The 21,766-nt window shown below is 35.0% G+C and overlaps 1 protein-coding gene across 1 annotated transcript in view; it reads left to right on the forward strand.

The window, feature by feature from the left end:
* The first annotated feature begins 21,100 nt into the window (after positions 1-21,100).
* The window catches only part of Slc44a1 (solute carrier family 44 member 1), a 105,885-nt gene continuing 105,219 nt past the window's right edge, over positions 21,101-21,766 (forward strand). Inside the window, exons 1-2 of the mRNA XM_010619701.2 lie at positions 21,101-21,187; positions 21,428-21,517. Coding sequence (XP_010618003.1) covers positions 21,101-21,187; positions 21,428-21,517 — 177 coding nt within the window. The remainder of the gene's footprint in view (positions 21,188-21,427; positions 21,518-21,766) is intronic.

The following is a 21,766-nucleotide window of genomic DNA, read 5'->3' on the forward strand; positions in this document are numbered from 1 at the left end:
CTTATGATACATGCATGAAAATAGGTATTAAAAAGAAAAACAAATCTTTTATATCATGTTAAGTATTGGTAGGATAATTTCATTCAACATGTTTAATTTTCTTTTATATTTTCAGTTGCTATTGACTAATAATTGTGATTAAGGTAAGAGTTAATTTTTATTAGAGTAAGAATTATCAAAGTTTATTTCTAGGGTGTACAACATTGATAAATTGGTATGCGGAATGTTATTCTTTATCATCAGTATACTTAATGTGGACTGTGGAAGTGAATGAACTACATTTTGCTTTTATTAATACTCATGAGCTATCTTTCACTTTGTTATTTTCCCATTTCAGATTGAACAAATGTCTGTTGATTTGAAAAAAATCTATATGTAAACTAGGATGCTTTCTTATTTACCATTTTATGGTAGATGATTTGTGTAAATTGCTACTGAGTAAATTTCATTCAAGCAATAGAATCTCAAAGATCTGTGTCCATTACTAGTAAATGTATGTTCAGAGTATATTGTCTGATTATTTACCTGCAGCCACCGAACAGTGATAGATAGTTCATGCCCTTTCAGAATCGACCAATTTGGCTAATTGCTCTAAAATTACTTTTTGCTTTTCCCTCAACAAAATGTGTCTAATTTTTTTGTTCTTAGTAAAATTAATAATAATCTACTTTGACTGTCTCTGAAGCCTGTTAGAGATCAAACAGCATTTTTAACTTCTAAGAGACCCTCAGCCCTGTTGTCTTCAGCTTTTTATCCACACTCACAGTCATATGTTAATGACTATGATAGTTTCTCTGTGCATATTAATATGCTTCATAGTGCTTAAAGATAAGGTATGGTAGGCATACCGGCATTGATGTTAGAGTTGAAGACAGTGAATAAAGCTGGTAAAAGACAATAAAGAGTATATCTATCAGAAAGATTTGCTTATGCTCATCATAGCAAACTTATTTGTTCATTCATTATAAAAATCATTGATTCTCATTTTATTGGGTAGGTATTTCTCTTAAACAATGTGAAACACCTTCTTTTCCATTTCTATTCTACTTAGCAGTATATCTTTCATACCAGGATTGTATTTAACATTCCCTCTGGATTCTGCACTCAGTTTATTTACTTGGTCTTTATCACTGCATAAGAAGTACACGTTGGAGGCATAAGGCCTTTTAAATAATATCTTCACTCTTGCCTCACTGCTTTTAATTATGATGTTGTCCTTGTTTGGACTCTTCTGTCCAAATCCTATCCTGATGAGTCAGTTTAAATCCCTCTCTTCAAGAAGGCTTTGTGTTTCTACACATCATGAAACAAGTTCCATGCCTGGGTTTAATAATGTGCTGTTGAACTAAAAAACAGTAACACTAAACTATGTATCAAGTATGCATTTGCCTTTCTTTAAGTTGCTTTATATTTTGCGCATATGGTTAGTCTTACAACTGTTACAGATGAGAAAATTAAAGAATAAGTAGGTTAAATGAGTTTCCCTAAGGTTGTGTATGAAGCAACTTCTTTGTAGTTGAGCCAGGATTGGTAAACAGTTTTTTCAGAATTTCAAAACCTGTGTTCTTTGTACTATGCTTGGTGCATGCTGAAATTTTTTGTATGTTTGAATCAGAATTTATTTTGACAATTGAGAGAATGAATTATAAGTCTGATTTTTTTTTTCTGAATGTGATGGTCTTTGATAAACTTTCATTACTACTTCTAATGCACAGAAATCATTACAGGTCCAGGTTGTGCAGGATAATACTTCAGTTATTCTTATCCTCAAAGCATCTGAATCTGACAGTCATATAGAGGTATATATTATTGCCTACAAGACAGAATTAAATAAAATTTATAGGAGGAAATTAGGTGATCATGTGAGTCCATGGAAAAGATTATCATTTCCAGTGGGAAGAATTAGGGATGGTGTTAGATGTTAGAAGTTAGCTTTTGTTATGAGATTTGATGAAAAGATTGAAGTTGGAAAAAGATTTTTTTTGGTTCAAGTTATTACATCACTACTTATTAGTCAAGTACCCTTGGGAAAATTAATGTGTCAGACCTTTCCTTGTTTAGTATTAGTTACTTCTTAAAAATTACAATTCTTAAAATTCAGAAGACTACCGGAAAAAAAAAAAAAAGGTATGCAGTCTTTTCTCTTTCTGCAATGGGGAGAACCATTAGAGTTTTTGTTGTTCTGAATTAGTTTTGTTTTCACAGAGAAGTGTTGTATTATAACTTGTATTTCTGGAAGCAACAATAGAAAAAATAGAGTGAAGAACAATACAGAGGTTGAGGAGGCCTGGCTGGTGATGCAGTAGACAATGGGAGAACTGATCAAAGTCCAAACCAGTGCAGGAAATGGAGAGAGAGCAAGAGTGTAAGAGCTTACAGGATTGTTTCAGCTATAGATAATGTGCACAAATAAAGTGTTTTTTATGTTTCTTCTTCAGATTACAGAACCTTTATGTGCTCATGGTAGAGAAAATTTAAGGAATAAAATAATGACTCATAATCCTGATAACCACTATATACTATAAAACTTTTCCAAATTTAGGAATGTCCTTTATACCCAGTATTAGTTGAAATAATGGTTTATTCTACCTTATATATTATTTCAAGTCTATATGGGTGGATCATTGTTACTATTTTGTGGTGGTGTGCCTTTGTGTTTGAACGTGTTTATATTTTTTGTGATAAATGAAAGATTTTGTTATATTGGTCACTATAGTTTTGGCAACTCAGATATTGAAAGGCCCATGTATATTTACCAACTCCCCATGATGAATGTAATCATTATGTACTACAAACATGTACCAATACAAAACAATGCAAATATTGAAAGGATCTGAATTTTCAGATTTCTGTAGCTTTCTTTATTCTATAATAGTAACTAATTTTATGCTTTTAAAAAAGTATTCCTCTAACAATAGCTAAGATTTTGTTGTAGTTCTAGAATAAGAACTCTTTTAATTTTTGTTTTGAAAATAATTTTAAACTTAGAAAAAGATGAGTACACAGTGTTCCCATTTACTTTTCACCCAGTTTATAACATCTTCCATGACTTCCATACATTTATCAAAATTAAGAAATTAATATTGGCTTAATCCAATTCACAAAACTACAGGCTTTATTCACCTTTTCCCAATTGTTTCATTATCAGGCTTTTTTAAAAATTCCAGAATCCAGTCTAGGATCCCACGTTTCATTTAACCATCATATCTCCTTAGTTAAATCTTCCCATCTGTCACAGTACTTAGGCATTATCTTTTATAACCTTGACCCTAATGAAAAGTAAACACCTATCTTTTTAAACTAATAAATTGTATCACTTGAGCTCGATGTGTGTGAGTCTGTGTGATATTTACTCTCATAATAATGATATAAAACAGATCTATGACATTAGGATTTCAAAATTAATTAGAAATAATTTGAAAAATAATGTAATAAATTGTCCCCAAAAGTACAGAGTTGAAGGCACGGACCGAACCAATATAGTATTGTTGACCTAGTGGTAAGAAAAGTGATATTTTAAGAAACAACCATATTCTACAATGGTAGTTTATATTATTAGGCATATCTGGATTTATCTTGATTCTAAGTATGCCTCACAGATGACAGCTCCAGCTTCATTTCAGCTCTTCCATGAGACAGAATGTGTTTTATAGTATCAAGGAATGTAAACATGTTTCAAAGTTGAGGCCATGTTATAAGATTTAGGATAGGTCTAAGCTTTGTAAATTCATCTTCACAATGTAATGAATATTGACAAAATTTTGCTTTTAGCTCTTGTGTTTTGTTCGTGGAAATGTGAGCCCTGTTGATGGGGTAGGCAGTTGACAATTGAGCCCTGTCTCTAATGGATATACCTCCAGAGGCAAAACAGTGAAAGTGGGATTTTTTTTTTTCTTACAAAAAGTACTGACCTTTTGAAATTGATTTCTAAGAAATACTCTCTAATTTTTAAATTCATTGGGTTCCAGAGGCTGGTCAGCTGTAGAAAACAAATGCAGTCTCCAGTTGCTCTGTTCCACATATCCACTGTGAATCAAAACACTGGTATTTCCTTGATCCTGTCCACAGTGCTCCTGTTTATTCCCTCCTGCAGTTTCAGTTTTGGTGTGTTCAGATGTCTTGTCACATTATGGAAGAACAATCTTATGAGTCACCAGGGGGTCTGACAAGTTGAGCCACTCAAAGCCCTTTAATTCTAAGTGTCCTTGATCTGAGGAAGCAGCTCAATAAATCTCTTGAACCAGTTTTCACAACTTAGCCATTTGACTGCATTAAAATAAAGTCTGCTTCTATGCACCACTTCATCTTCCAAATATTTCTTGAATTTGAGATGATTAAGGTGATAGCCTCAAGAATCACATTCTCAATCTGTCACTTCCTTCATTACCCCATGTGGTAACCTGATTCATTCATTCAGTTAAATATAAATTGAGCATTTCTCTGTGCCAGGAACTATTCTAGATCCTGGAGCTACAGCACAAAACATTTATTTTCTAGTAGACAAGAAAGATACACAATAAGAAAAGCATACAGTTTATCAGATGAAGACCTGTACTGGTATAGAAAAAAAGTAAATTAGGGAAAGGGGGGATAGGAGGGAGAAAGAGAAGGGGGAGATGGCAACTTAGAGTCGGATGTTCAGCAAAGCCTCCCTGAGCTGAAGGGCAAGCCCCCTTGATTGATACATAGAAAAGGAGCATTCAAGTAGAGAATACGGCAAATGCAAAATTCAGGAAGTAAAAGTAAGCCTGAGAGGCTGAAGGGTCCTGCAGGAAAGCCAGAGTAGTTGGAGGAATAGAAGGAAAGGAATAGATCAAGGGTGGTCTGGGGTGTTGTAAATCAACCTAGGTTTATTAGATGTTGTAAATCATTATAAAAATACTAGCTTTTGGCAAAGCAACATAATAACCTCAATGAATGTAAACGAAACGTATGTCATAAACTTGAGCTAAGAATAACAAGAATGAAAATAGGGAAAGGGGATTTAAAGTCAGAGGGAGGTGAGTGTGAAGGGGAAGGGGACTAAAAAGAAAGCAAGCTGTATTATGTACATGTACCCATTCCCCCAAGATGAATGTGAACATGTACTGCACACATGTAGTAATAAAAAAATACTAGCTTTCACTGTGGATGAGGCAGGGAATCATTGAGGGGAACAATATGCCATGATTTTCTGATTGTGAATCTCTCCCTTTGTTGAGATTGGTTTTGAGGGTTAAAACAGATTGTTGAGACTAATTTTGAGGGTTGAGACTGATAAAGGGTTAAAACACAAGGCTGTTGCAGTGATCCAGATTAGAGATAATGGTTTTAACTAGAGTGGTTGCTGTATGGAGGTAGGACAAAATGGTCAGCTTCCCATCATATTTGAGAGGTAGAGCCATCAGCATTTCCTAATAAATTGAATGTGCGCTGATAAGGAAGGCTGTTCCCAGAGTATTAGGTACAAGACTGGAGGCTGAATGTAGTCAACCTTATCTCTTGAAGACACTTAAGAAATTCATACACCCCTTCACTTAAGTTACCCCTTCACTTAAGTTACTCTGCTATCTAGGATTAACGGTTTAAACTTTTCATTGTTTATATCAAGTATCTTAAGTTCCTTCATGGCAAGTGCTTTTGTTTGTTAACTAACTGTATTTGTGTTTTGTTTTGTTTAATCTCAGATCTCAAACAGGCTATACTCTGGAGCACATTAGAAGCAATCATCTACCTCTTAGGCTAAATCAATAAGTCACTTTTTAAATGTTTCAGTTTTTCTTCCCTTAAGGTTTTTTTGTTTTGTTTTAAATACAAGACTTTTTCTTTAAGAATCATGAAAAAACTTGTCTCTGCGTACCATTACCACATTACCACACTGGGAGAAATGGCCTGAGAGCTAACCTCTCCATAACAGTTTGCCATTAATTCCCTTGCCAGTCATATATGAGGTAATACATGACCAGAAGACAGAGAAGACTGGACTGCTGCCCTAAGGCTCCTTAAGTCTGACCTATAACTGGGACCAAATCACAGACAGTGTAGAATATTTTGTTGTTTAAAACATACTCAGTTTTTAAAAATCCTAAAATTAGGGTAATTTTAAGTCCTATAATTGACAGTATGCTCAAAAGTATGAAAATTCAACATCTATATTTTTAAAAAGCCTTTTTAAAAATAGAGAAAACTGTGTCTTCAACTTGTTAAACTAAGCTCAGAACACTTCACAGTGATGGAGGATTTTCTCTTTACATCAAGAACATACACCAAAGCCTACAAGATATGACCAGCGCAGTAAACCGTAAAACCAAAATAAGTATAATCATTAGAAAGGGGATAAACTGTAAAGAACAAGATTAGTTATTATATTTAGTTAAAATGTCTCAAAAACTTATACTGTGCATCAAAATTAATTCCATAAAACCATAAACAAGTGAATGAGAGCCATATCAAATAGCTGAAGAATTTAAAGGCAGTGAGAAAAGGTCTAAAGTCATGATTTTGTCAGGAAGAGAAGTTTCTAGGTAAGGAGCCTCATGTTTGTTGACACAAGGTTTCCATCAGGGACTTGTACTTTTAATTTCATAGTAGATGACTACTGTGGTAGCTGGTCATTTAGTAATCCCCATTTTGTAAATCTCGTCTTAGAATGGATCCCTTCTTTGTGATCTTTAATTCTATTAGATTAGTTATTCTTAAGTTGACTGTATGGGAAGAAGCAAGATTTAATTGGATTTCAGAGAAGAAAGACTATGAATAAAATATGGGAGTGATATTGTTAGAAGTGGTATAGTTATTCAGAAACTAATTGAGAATCATTACTTTGGGTACTACAGAGAAAACCAGTTGGCATGGGATAAGGTAGAAGTGTTCAAAGGAAAATCTGGTTACTCTTAAGAGAAAAATGAAGATTAATCTTATGATATCACACAAGTGCCTATAGCAGACACATAAAGGACTAGGTGGGCAAGAGAGATTGCCAGAACTGGTCAAGGTCTATCTGAGCTTGGCACTTAACTTTGGATGTGGATAAAAATGGTTTCTTATGAGTAGAACTTTTTAATTACTAATTAAGCATGGAGATTTATAGATGTTGGTATTTTTAAAGCATTTCTTTATTCCAGTTTGATAGGTTAACATTCATTTTTCTTGGTTGATTTTGTTTTTAAGAACAAATTTAGTTCTGTTATTTACAGGGCTGTTGATTTGATGGTTCAGTGTTCCCCCTCACTTATTTGGATGTTTCAAATCTTTTTCTCTGTATTTCTTTAATAACTTTATGGGACCTTACCTGACTTTCTTTAATTCAGCTGCTGATGTGCCCATATATTTCCATAAAACTTTCATGGATCAGGAATCCTTTGAATCTCAATGTTAGAAAGGACTATAATGATCTGTAATCAAACTGTCAATTTGATTTTGAAACCTCTGTATTATTTTCTATTTCAGACTTAAATGATTAATTTGGTCTTGATTTTTGATAGTTATATTTTACCAAAAAGTAGGATTTGGGGACTTCGTGACAGTATTACATCCTCACATCAACAGTCAGTTGGACATAATCAAGTGGTTATACCTTGGAATAGCTGAAGGCCAGCTGCTTATCTGATGCTGAACTCCTAACATGCCATTCAGTAACCCCTGCTGCAGGGTACTCTGAACTGTAGCTTAATATTTGATGGAGGGTAGGAACAGAGGTGGGTGGGCTTAGGACGCAAATTATAAGACTAAACTAAACTGAGCATTCTCATGTTCCTAGAACTTCCTCCCTGTTCTTAGTTTATTCAAGGACAGGGAGAGAGTGCTGGAGTTCTTTGTTTTCAAAGCTAGCTAAGGCCAGCTTTAGGTTCAGAAGTTTTCCAGTAGTGTTCTAAATTATAGTTCTTTAATGATTTTAGCACTGACAGTTAGAATGGAGACTTTTTATGGCTCAGTTTGACCTGAGAAAGCCAGCTGATGGCTTCTAAGATGCTTTACTGAGTATCATCGATCTTATAGTTCTCTAAGCCCTGGGACTAGAGGCTCATCATTTCACTAGTACGTTTAGTGTGCATCTTTCTCTAGTGAGTAGACTCATATAAAACAGTATTATAAGACGCACGTGTCAACCCATAGACTAATTTATTTAATTGACATGCATATGCAGACTGGAAAAAATTTTGTGACTCAACATGGAGATAAAGTGAAATTATGATTTAAGAATTTAAAAATTTACTCTCATTAGAAAGAAGTTATTTTTAAAAAATCCAGTTTAAATATGTGTGTAAAAAGTCCTTTCTGATCCCACCTTAGGAGATAACAATGGTTAACAACAGACTGTATGTATATATTTTTCCAGACTCTCTGCATATGCAGCAACCTTCATGCTCTATGGTTTTAGTTTTCTATAGCCTACTAGCTTTGTTATGCACACTGCTTGTCAGTTTGTGGGAAGCCATAGGACTGTCAGGAGGTTTCCTGATAGCATGGAATCAGATGAAGAGGGGAAGGAGGCTGGATGACCCATGACACAGCAGCAGCAACTCCAAAGTCTGAGTTGTCTGTTCAGCAGTAAAAATACATCTACCTATGAGTCTGTTGCCCTTTCACCCCTGCTCTAGGACAGCACAAAGGTTTATCTCTCAAACCTTTATTTTTCAGTATATATGACTGTTATGGCTTGTGTTTGAATGTCTCCCCAAAGCCTCGTGTAGTCGCAAGTGGGGCCTTTTCTGGAATTGATTCATGGTGCAATGCTAGGCTCAGGGCACTAGGTTTAAGGGTGTGAGGGCTACTCGCCCTAAGTAGCCTGCAGAGGCCTCCCTTGCTCCCTTGTTGTTTTGCTACCTTCTGGCGCCATGAACTGTTTCTCCTCTGTGATTACCTCTCTGCCATGTGCCACACTGCCTTGGAGCCAGCCAAGTGTGGACTGAAACCTCTACAGTCTGTGAGCTAAATAAACTCTTTCACCTTTAACTTTGTGTGTCGGGTGTTTTGTCTTATCAGCTAGAGAAAAGTGACTAAGACAGTGACCAAGTATACATCCTAACAGATGCGAAGTAAGCAGTAGCTGGGTTTGTCTGCCCTACCCCATCCCTTTTTCTTTTTCTGACAATTCAGATTTTTCCATAGCTGTTTATGCCATAGTCTGGTGGCATGTGTGACCTTTGATCTCCTTAAGATGACTGTGAATTAATTAATTAATTAAGACAAGATCTTACTCTGTAGTTCAAGCTGGCCTTAAATTCACTATTACCCCAGGCAGGCCTCAAACTATTGATCCTCATGTTTCAGCCTTCAAACTGCTGGGATTACATGTGTGCACTGCCGTGCCCAGTGCTTTGCTAATTCTCTTTTGATTTATTTTATGAAATATTTTGGTTATCTGTAACATTATATACATTTTCCTTTATGTCACCTACAATTATTGAACTATTCTGTGAAAATAAGAGTATTTTTCCTACAATTCTTAAGCCTCTTGTTTTCCTGTTTTCCCTCCTGATTACCATAGGGATCATTTCACATACAATACCTACATGGGATATGCTAACGATAGAAAACATGGCAGAGCAAAGTGGTTGTAGGTTCTGGAGCTCAACTACTGGCTTCATGTCCCTCCTATAGATCTTAATGGCTGTGTGACTTGGGCACGTTACCTGTCTTTCTTCTTCTGTGTGTGTATGTGTGTGTGTTCCCTGGCATTGGTCTTCATACTAAGCTGTATATTTCCCCCCACCACCATTCTTCTGCCTGAGCCTCCCTGAGTCCTGGGATTATAGTACAGCTATGAGACACTGTACTTGGCTATGTTTTCTACCTTTTGTAAATATGTATACTTTTGCCTGTTATTCACAAGTACTTGCTTATGAAGAAATGGATTGTGTTATGAGTGGGAAGAGAGGAAATGTAGAATTGGGAAATAAGGAAAGTAAATTAGAGAACAACTGAAAGGTAAAAACAGAGTGACTAAATCTCTTATGCTCGAGCATAGTTCCTTTCATGTAATAATAATTAACTAATTACTGAGCAAGTAGTTTTTAATTTGGTTGACCACGTTTGGAAAACAGTTTCCTTCAATTTTCATTAAAATATTTAAGTCTTCAAAATGTATGCGTATATCAAAATGTCACACTGTAAAAAAAATCATTGTGTACCTTAAATATGCACAATTTTTATTTTATTATACCTCAGTAAAACTGAGGGAAAAGTTAAGATATAAGGAATTCATTTCAGTTGCTCTTGTTGTATTACATTTGAAAGATACTATTAATTTGTGTCTTTACCACAGTTGTCTATCCATCTGTGTGCTGGCTCATTTCTATTTCCTTTACAACGTATGTTTTACTTTTCTGGAGTACATTTTCGAATATGTGCAGAATGAGAACAACTTAAAGATGTTTGAGATGACTATTTGTGGGAATTTACTTCTTTGCTACCTTATAAGGAAGATTTTCTTCACAGCCTACTGGGAATAGTACATTAAAGATGATTTAAGGCCTAAGTCTAGCTATAAATTTAAATTTCCCTTAAACAGGATAGTTGTCCCTACCTTACAGGTAGGGCAATCAGGTCAGCAGATTGTACTCCTATGAAGAAAAGGAGCTAGGATTCAAACCCAGATTTGGGTTCCTCTTTTTCTTTTTTTCCAGTTTTTGGTACCGGGGATTGAACTTGGGTCCTTGCGCTTCAAGGCAGGCCACCAAACCGCTGAGTTAAATCGCCAGCCCTGGGTTCCTCTTTTTCATTGTACCAATTTGCCTTTTTTCTAACATTGCCTGTCTGGCATTTTTTGGGAGGAGACTTGTTTTACCAAGGTACAGGACATTCTTTTCAGCAAACAGGTTTCTAATGGATTTTAAAGTATCTTGAGTGCCCATCAATAAGTGTCAGGTAGGAAGATTTAAACTTTTCTGGTAGTTTTGATACTGTATCTCTTTATAACTGACATAAAACCAAGAAAGTAGAAAAAGAATAATTTGGAGAAATGAAAGTCAGTATTCTATTTTCCCCATAATTAAATAGTATTAATAAAAATCATCATGGGAAAATGCATTATAAATCAAACTATTTAAAAAATTGTACATTTCTTCCAGTTCTTTTACATTATTAGCATATGCTATTTTAATTGGCTATATAACCAGAGTATAGATGAAATTTCATGTCATGTTTTTGATGCAACTTTTTATTGTAATTTTTATTTTACTATATAGTCTTCACAATTATTTCTTCATTGCTTAATATCCCATTCTTGTATTTAGCTGTTTTCTGTTATTGTCTAGTCAATTTTTAATTATTTCTTATAATAGCAGTACACTGAACATATCATATGGAGCTATTATAATGCTGTAGATTATTTCCTTGGGCTTGCCAATGTATGTTACCTTAAGTTTCAGCAGCCTTGACCAATGTTGCCACACTTTGCTTCCAATAGTTTTTCAGTAGGAGTATTATCCTAGCCATGAACTCATACATTCTGGTTATTAGAAACATATTGAGAGAGGGTTGCATTGTCAGCATCCAAGTTTTCCAGTGTGTGGATGACCAAATAAGTTTTGGAGAGTTTCCCAAGAAAGGTGCAAAGAAATCACGCGCAAAAAACTAGACTTCATTTACCATTTTTAACTTACTTAAATATGGAATTTATTCTTATACAACCCATTAGCAAACATCTTTGGGAAATGTTGTACTATATCATTTCTGAGGGAGAAGGTCCAACCTAAAATGCAAAAAGAGTACTTTTTAGGTAAATGATATATCATGCAGATGTCTGTTCTAACATACCACCCCAATAGTAAGACACTTAGCCTTGTTCTTTACTGTGTGCTAGCCATTCTTCAACTAATGGGAAATAGCAGTGAACAAAATAAAAAAATTCCTGCCCCCAAATACATCATAAGGTGAGAAAAATAAACATTTCAATTTAGGGGAAGATTCTGTACATATTGTTTTTCATAAAATAGGCTTTCATTTGAAGACTATTTAGATGCCTTCTATAAACAATGCTGATCTCTGATTTAAACAAAAAAAGACATAATCTACTGGGGACACAATTATAGAATGATAATTACTGTAGCAGTGATTACACACAGAGTGTGCATAAAAGAAGGGAATGTAATCTATGTTTTGGGGGTTCCTAAATTGTTTCTTTAACTACAAGAGAGATTTGGTTCACTTAAGAATTCTTAGGCCACTACCATAGAACTGAAAATACATTTATTTCTTTGCATAACTACTGGGAACATCTTTAAGATAACACCTAATTTTTAATTAAAATAAAATTACTCATTTCCAGCCACCCATCTACTGGTGTAATGCTATGTTCCCTCTTATAAGTCTGTTCTTATATATTCCATCATGGAAAGGAAACAAGTTTGGAGTAAGACTCATATTGAATACTCATGCAATTAAAAAATTAGGTACATTATAGCAAGACATGTCTAGTCTAGTCTGTTGTACATGACTTCTTTGAGCCTTTATTGCGAGACTGTCCAAGTTATTTCATCATTCATGCACTAGGAGACTTGGATCCAAAGTAGAACTCTGATCCTATCAGTCTGCCTAGCTATCATTAGGTAGAGAATTTTTGATACTTGTAAGATGTGATGAGGGGCCAAGAATTTAGCTCAGTGGTATCTCCGCCTGCCTAGCAAGCACAAGGAAGGTCCTGAGTTTGATCCCCGTTAACACCCCCCCCCGAAAAAGATGTGATGAGACAAAATGAAGCCCCTAAAACTATAACTGTGGAAAATTAAATAGTAATTTTAAATTTAAAAGTTTACCACTGATTTAGGAGAAAGACAAGCTCAGAAGTACTGTTTAGGGATCAGGCAAGGCTTCTATGTATAGTTTGGATGGTGTTTCATTGATGATGGAGGTAGAAGCTGTTATCATCTATGTTGTAGCGCAGGATTAACTTTGCCCAGTAATTATCAAGTGCCATTTATAAGAAAGTCACGGAAAAGTTTAAGAGGCCCATGATTATTTTTTTAGACTATAGTTGAAGGAAGAATGAAGTTACTGGCAACATGTCTCCCTGTGATCTTTCTACCACTGTGTAAATACATAACTTATGAAGCAGTTGCAGTTGCCATTTCTTCCTTTTCCTTAAACAGATGAATGTTTGTGATTTAGCATAAAACTCATGAACTAAGAAAAGCATTTGGACACAGATGCCTGTATATTTCCACTCATTGTATCTTATTACCTTTAACTGCCTGCTAAAACCATGCTTTTATTTTTACCTTTCCAATATAAATTGATGTCACCAGGCTTAGCAAATGAAGCGGATTACTCACAGTAACTGTAAGCAGTTATGTACTCTAGGTCCTTGACAGAGCTTTCCCATAGGACAGGCAGTGTCTTTGAAAAATCCTATTATGGGGTTTTATTTGCAGGTACAAGGTACAGAAGGCTGAAAGCCCCCATGTTTTATTGCTACCCAGCCTCATATCTGCTCACTCTATTGAAAATGGCAAAATGATACACATCAGCTCTTTTATTGTTTTGTTACTACTCTGTGCAAATAAAAGCATATTGAGAAATTTAATGAAGCAGTATGTCCTTGGAGGGGGATTTGAAGATTCTGAGTGTACAGCTATTTGTTGAGTGTACAGTTATTAATACTGGAGGTTTTTGTGTAAAACAAGTTGGCAGGAGCAAAATTAAGTCCTCACCGTTAGTCTAGTGTCTGCCACATGTGTGCTTGAATCACACAACTGTGTGAACGACTGGTGTTGGAGATGGATGCATTCGGTGGCGATTACAGTGGCTTTTTGAGTATACAAAGGAGTAGTTGAAACAGTGAAAACTATAGCAGAGCTGTGGAGCTATGAGACTGTTTTGGAAATGGCCTATTTACTCAGGAAAGAGACTATGATGTTCAAGAAAAAATTGAGTCAAAGGTAGATTATTCAATAAATTATTCTAAACTACTCCAGAACACTTCTAGGAATCTGTACTGAGTGAGAAACCACACGTCACCTCGTTGTGGTCTTCACAGTCATAGCTGTGTTCTCATTAGAGTCTTTAAAGGCAGCAGCAGTGGATCTTTGCTTGTGAAGATCTAGGCACATGTAATGGTGGCATTCTTATGCCTGTGATTAGGGGTTAGTTTCAGGTTTTGTACAATTCCTGGCCAACCAGCTTACTTCTTATTGCTGACCTATAAGATTGCAAGCATCTCAGTAGCTTTATCACAAGGATAATCTTGATTCTGCTTAAAATTCTAGCTTCAATATTTTATTACCAATAATGAATACCTACCTATACACCTCCAAACTGATAAATAAAAGAATAGCAGTATAGTTGTGAACTGCCACCCAAGTGAGGTTGGACATTGGTTTGTTCTTTACTTGTATGCAGCTTAACCCGATACTATTTTTCTTCCTTTGAATCAGCCTCCCACACTGCCATTTTTTTGTTGCTTTGAATGTAGAAGTAAACAGTTCTTTGGCTCACTCTGGAGGAATAGCATGGAGTCATTATCAAGTCAGAAATTTCAAGTTTCAGTAACTCTTTAACATATGTAACCAGATAGTATTTGACTCAAGGTAAATAGGTATCTGAACAATGACATCTATTTGAAAATAGTCTGGTAGCTTAGTAAATACAGCCCTGTATTGTGTTAGAAAATAATCTTAATTTTGAGACCTCTTCCTAACTGAAGTTATAAAATATTTCAGTATATAAAGAAATTTTAATGCAAAGTGAGAAATAGCTGATTTAAAAAACAACTTAGTGTTCTGTTTGTTTACTACATAACATTGTTGAGTGGAAAATTTTTTATTTGGCAGTCAATATTCTCCATCAGAGCTAGCAAGATTTTTTAGTGTGTTTTGGGACAAACAACACATTCTATTTTAGACACTGCAGGATCGTTTTAGTGTTTGCCTCAGAATACAAGCTGCAAAAGTTTTATGAGGTAATTTCAGCAGATCTCATAAATGTTTTCTTGACGGTGCCCCATCTCTTTCTGCAGTATCTATTATTTGTCTCCATTTTGTCATTGTTTGCAACATAATAGTGTTGCCTTGCATCTCTCCCACTAAGTGATAGTTCAGTGAGGGCAGGGGCTATTTTACCTGTCTTTAAATCTCCGATATTTTGTACAGTGCTTAGTGCTTATTTGAAGAATCAAAAATATGCTGGAATCTTTTTGTAGCATATTTTTCATGATTTTGAAGCAATGTGTACAAAACCCTAGTGTGTCGAGGGAAGGTGCAGAATATTAGGTAATATGTTACTATAAGAATCTTTCAGGGCCAGGGATTTAGTTCAGTGGTTCCACCGCCTGCCTTGCAAGCATAAGAACCCAAGTTCGATCCCCAGTACCAAAAAAAACCCAAACAAACAAACAAAAAAACAGAATCTTTTAGGAAACTTTGTACCTCTTGGTAGCTGCATAGACAATAGGCACAGAGCATTAGAAGGGGAATAGTTTTTAACCTTTAGATATTACTTTGGGTGTCTTCTGGCTTCTTGAGTTTTAGAACTTGTCTGCTTCCATATTTGAGACCTAGTTCACTTTTTAAGTCTAGCTTTTAGCTATTGCTTGTCTGATCTTTTTATATCTTCCTAGTCCTTCCTTCCCTGTCTGTCTGTGAACTAGATCCATATCTGGAAGACTTTTTCCTGCTTATTTGTTCCTTGGTCTTGGCCCACCCTTCTGCTCTATTGTTGCTAATGACCTTCAGTGACAATTGACTTGGTTTAATTGGTTAAAACATGTCACTTATCCAAACCTCTGTGTGTTAGTATTATTTACAAATAAATTTACCTGACTTTATCTTCATTGGAAATAATATAAAAAGGTTAAAACTTTTTATAGGTTTGTTTCCTAAATAATAGATACTTAGAGATATCAAATTCCCTGCAAGGCCTTGGGTGTAGTTGTTAGGGCTCATGGATGTGGAGTCTATTGCATAGTTGCCAGTACTGTGACTTCTATACTAGTTACTGCAGAAGCTAAAAAATTAAAAACTTTTCCTTTTTTGCTGAAACCTGAAGCTTTGAATTTTTATTGGTATATTTTAGATATAATGATAACAATTATCATAGGAAATTTGTCCATGGTATAGCTTGCCTTTTGGGAGGGGTATGGGGTGATAGACTCAGGACTCTGCACCTGCAAGGCAGGCACGGTGCCACTGAGCTAAATTCCCAGCCCTTGCTCCTTTTTTTATTTTTAATCCCCATTCCCCTCACAAAATGTAGGAAAGAATGTAAAGATGTTAAAGAGTGTCCCCACCTAATTTTAAGGATATAATTATAATACAAAAAAGAAGTAGATGCTAGCTGTAGTATGATTTGTTTTTTAATGGTTCAGTGGTAGTACAGATTGAATATCCCTTATTCAAAATGCTTGGAACCAGAGTGTTCAGGATCTCTTAAAATTGTGGAATGTTTTCATACACATAGTAAAATATCCAGGAGATGGGACCCAAGTGTAAACATGAGATTCATTTATGTCTCATATATACCTGATATATGTAGCCCACAGGTAAATTTATGCATTTTTTAATAGTTTGTGCTTGAAAGAAAGTTGGACAATGTGGAGTTTTTCACTTGTGTTGCCATGTCAGGGCTCAAAAAGTTGTGAATTTGGAACATTTCAGATTTTGGATTTTTGAATTAAGGCTGTCCAACTTGTATTGCAAGTTGTAATTCTACCTTCTAGAATATACCTTACGTAAGTGTGCAAAAAAGGCCATATAGTGTAGATGCTATTATACGTATATATTCACACCCTTATTTTTATATGTAGACATTTTTAAATGTTATGGAATTTTTTAAATTTTAATTTTATCCATTTTTGGGAATCAACCTTTCTTTTGTACTTCCAGATTTGTTTGGGATCTGGTTCTGCTAAAGAACTTTAATATTTTTTATAGTTCAAATCTACTAATAAATTCTCTCAACTTAAAATCTGAAAAGCTCTTCACTTCCAAGAAACATTTTCTATTAGTAGAGATTTTAGGTATATAGTTTGCATTTTGTTTTCCTTTCAGAAATTGAATCATTCTGTTGTTTTCTACTTTGGTTTCTAACAAGAATGTAATATGTCTTTTTTTAAAAAGACCTCTGGCTTCCTTCAATATGAGCTTTGTATCTTTGATTTTTTTTCAACGGTTTATGGGTACAGGGTTGTGTGTATGTATTTATCCTTTTTGGGATTTGCTAACTCCTTAAATCTATATTTTTCCCCTATTTTTGGAAATTTTTCAGTTATTAATTCTTTGAATACTTCCTATACCCCATTCTGTCTTTTTCTTGGGTTCCAATTAAAAATGTATTAGGTTTTGCAATATTGTCCTACAGTTCTTGGGTGCTCAATTCTGATTTTTAAATTTTCACTCTTTTTGTGTTTCAGTTAGTGTATCTGTTTGATCTTTTATTGAGTTTAGTGATTCTTTCCTTGGCTGTGTTTTTAACAGTAAGCCTGAGAAAGGCATTCTTTATATCTGTTACCAGGTTTATTTTTATAATTTTTTTAATTAAGCATTTTCTGACTTCTTATCATTTCTCTCTGCTAGTATTTGAGGGCTCAGGTTTCAGGCATAATTTTCTATGAAATTGATTTCCTCTTCTACAAAATAGAGTAGATAAATGGATGTGTCCCCTTGGATGAATCTTTTCCCTCTCCTTTCCTGAGTCTTAGTCATTCCTATTAAATGTTTGGACTGCATGATTATTTTGATTCTGTTTACTTCCTAAATTGTATGATTCTTTGAAAGTAGAAAGACCTACTATTTATTGACAGCCTTATTAATCTCACATAGAATCTGACAAAGGGATAAAACCACATTTAAAAAGTGTTTTTGCAAAATGTTTTACTTTGCTAGGCCTATGTGGAACTTTACTTGGAAGAAACATTATTAAACCCAGTTGCCACTTGGTTAAATCTGTTAAAAAGTCATTAAAATTTTTCAACTGTTGGGTTTCCTAATTTACTTGAGAAATTTAATGGCTCATAATATGTCTCTCTCTCTTTACATTTATAAGATTTTTTTTTTATTGAGTTTATTGGTACATTTAGGGATACAGTACAGTTACATTCATTGTTGGGATCATGTACCTTTACATGGCAAGTCTTGATTCTCATTTTTTCCCCTTACCTCTGCCCTCCCTTCACCCCCTCCTCCCCTCCCCATCTACAAACACTTTATTTTCGTCTTTTCATTCTCTCACATTTTTTTCTTTTCCCTTTTTGTTCTTCCCCTACGTATCACACCTTCCCTACACCTTTAGCTCCTTTCCTCCCATTTCTAAATGTCAGTAATCTTATTAGAATCTTATGCATTGTTGCAGAATATTCACACCAGGGAAACTATTTGGTATTTACACATGTGGGACTTATTTATTTCACTTAGGAGTATATCTTCAATATGTATCCATTTTCCTATGAATGAATCTATTCTCTCGCTCTTTATGGCTGAGTAATATTCCATTTTATAGAAAAACCACAACTTCTTTATCCAGTTTCCAACGGATGGGCAAATAGGTTGTTTCCAAGATTTAGCTATTACAAACTGTGCCGCTATAAACATGGGTGCACATACTTCTCTGTGATATGATTCTTTTTTATAAGATTTTTAATTATCTACCTAGCTTCCAAATTTTATAGTGTGAGGAAACATTAATGGCGGGAATTGCTTTTTATTGACCAGTGTGAAGAAATAATCTCATTGGAGTTGGTGTTGGAATCACAGACTTGTGTTCAAATCCTTGTTGCCCAACTGTAAAACTTTGGGCTAATTATTTAATTTCTAAGCCTGAGTTTCCTTATTTGTGAAAAGGGGGTAAAACTTACATCACTACTTTGAAGGTATATGACCGTATATGTAAAACTTTGGGTCTAGGGCCTACTTAATAGTAATTGATCACTGGTAGGATTAAAAATGATAGCTAAAATGAAATATATCATCATTAAATAATTTTTTTCTTTTTTTAGTAAGTCTAAGGGGAAGGGAGAGTTAATATTTTTCTTTATTCCTTTTCATGGGAAGGGCCACCTGATAAAAAGATATTTTAGCAATAGTGAAAGGATTTACTGGAAAGAGAATATTGATAAGCAATAATAACCAAGGATTAAGTGTTTATTAAGTGATAGATGCACACATGTTATCTCCACACAGCCTATGAAGTGAGCTGCTCCCAATCTCCACCAGGAAGCCTTTGTTGGACTGAGGGTGGTCACACTATCCTTTTTGCTCTTGCACTGTGCTTTGGTTTATAGCATTTTCTTATATGTAACCCCTACCACCTTCCCACGTCTCCTTGGCAGTGAGAGATTCTTTATTTATTTGGCACAAAAGTGGCCCGCCACAAGTTAAATTGAATTCTTGAGACAATGATTCTGTATTTTTCTTGTCAAGAGTGATGTTCCTCTTCCTTTATGTTATGGATTAAAATTTAAGCATTAACAAACTGAATGTACATTCAAAAATACTAAGAAAATAATTGTGGTTAAAGAAAAGTCAACCTGAGGCTCCCCTTCTCCTGCCATTCTTATTTTTTGTTAAGACATATAGAGTATTTTAAAGTTGCTGTTGCTTTATAAATTACCACAGAATAAATATAATGGTTTTGAATAGGTATCCAGAATCTGTGTTGGTGAGTAATTTTATTGTATTGGACATTATTCAAGACTGAAATTATCTGATACAAAGAAACATTCTTTATTCACACTGTGGGCTACTGTCTTCTAAAATGCAGACAATTCAAGCATTCTTATTTGAATAACACAAGGAGTAATGTCGGATTATTTTGGAGGGTTTTTTTTGTCATCACAAAAGTGTACTCTTGATCATAGATTTTTAGAGGTGGAGAAACCCAAAAGATTCACTCTGACTCCTTCCTGCCTCCCAGATAGATGAAGCAATTTATCTGGTCATGTAGCTAGCTAAATAATGACAGAGCTGGGGAGAGAACAGTCCCTTACCCATTATGCCACAGTGCTGTATTCCTCTGGAAAAAAAAAAAAAAGCCTACTCATTCTTGGTTTTTAATGCTAGTGTCTTGGGACAAGGTTTTTTCCATGACTAACTAGTGCTCTTTTGTTTTCTTGTGTGGGTGTCTGGGAACAAACTGAATATTTTTGTTTTAACAGTTGAGCATATAAAGCAATAAGGCATTTGTCTGATTAACGCTTTAAAAGTCAGGAAGGAGTGGTTGTAACCCAGTTCTCTGCCCTCCAAGTTGATTGTCAGCTGTTTCAAAAATGAGTTTCTTAACCTAGAGTCTGAATTCCCTAAACTTTTTGAAACTGATGTGAATATATGTTTAGATTATAAGAAAATAATCTACAGCTTTCATCAGGTTATCAAAGAATAGATAGTGTAAAACTGTTGATTTCAAAGAAGGGAAAACTAAGCTGGGTTGCACTCAAAGTATAGTACTAATTATACCAGAGGACTCTCTATCTCTAGCCCCCTTCTGCTGTTACCGTTTCCTACTGACAAATTTTCCAGATAGCTTCCTGGATCTTGTCATGGAAGCCACTAGAGGTCTCAGCCAGAAACCTTTCCCTAGTTTTCCCAAGGCTACTTTCTTCCCTTTTGTCCCTTGTTTCTAGGAGAGGGTGTAAGTAAGACTTAAGGAATTTTTGTTCATTAGAAAGTTCACCAGTATTTTACTTCAGTTACCTTTTGATTGAGAAGTATGTGTGAGCTGACCTGAGAACCTAGGACTATTGCAAATAAGAAAAAAATGCAATTGGAAGTTCAGTCAATACTTTGCAAATTAACTTTCAGAATGTCTCTAGTTCTTCAGTTAGACAATCTGTGTTTTATCTAGAAGCTCTTTAATAAATATTTTTTAGGAGCAGAATGAAAATCCATAGATGGTTTAGAAATTGCTCAGATAGTCCAGAAAAACTAAATTTTATTTGCATTAGAAGAACCTATTGCCTTTAGGAATTCATTTTGATAGGCTTCCTTTCCAGAAGAAAACACACTCTAAAAGAAAAAAAAATTATGTGTGTATACATGTGTGTAATTTTAAATCTATCATCTGGACAGACAAAAAACCAGCATTAAGATTGAGATTAAAGGAGTTTATTTGTGAGTTTGTTCATTTTAAAAAGCCCTGACTGAGAACACATCATAAACCTTTAGGTGTTATATTAGTTATTTGGGAAATGAGAATGGCGTCTTCCAGTGTGAAGCTTACACTCTGCTGGGGTCACAGCCTGACCACTAAACAATTCAGCATGTTAAATACTACAGTGGAAGTACCCAAAATGCAGTGATTTCAGTACTATGCTTGGCCAGGAGGAAGTGGGAGAGTGGAGTCAATGGAGTGCTGGCCAAGGAAGCTAGGGTGAACTTCACCTAAAAGGTGACAAATATTAAAGGTTCTAGAATCCGGTCTGACAAAGAAGGGACCTAGGTATGATTGGTATATTCATGTCTTTCTAATTTTAACTGAATTTAACATTTACTGTCTACTTTTATTTTGTATTTTTAATTAGAGCTCCAAACGAGAATGGAAGCCCCTGGAAGACCGTAGCTGCACAGACATACCATGGCTACTGCTCTTTGTCCTCTTCTGCATTGGAATGGTAAGGAAATTTATGGATTACCTGAACCTGAGCTCATGATCTGAAGGAATGACTGGGAGTTGGTTTAAAAAGGAGCTTGCTATGTATTTGTGCTTATATATTTTATCCTTCTTTTATTACTTTTAATTGGAACATATAAGATACCACTGAGACAGGTTATTTTCTTCTCAGTACAATTCAGTGGTATTTGAAATGTTTTTTTAATATGAAAACTGAAATCACAATTAAGCAAACAGAACTCTTACCTCA

Source organism: Fukomys damarensis, unplaced genomic scaffold (genome assembly GCF_012274545.1).
Source record: "Fukomys damarensis isolate Sample0158 unplaced genomic scaffold, DMR_v1.0_HiC HiC_scaffold_36, whole genome shotgun sequence".
Lineage (NCBI taxonomy): Eukaryota > Metazoa > Chordata > Mammalia > Rodentia > Bathyergidae > Fukomys > Fukomys damarensis.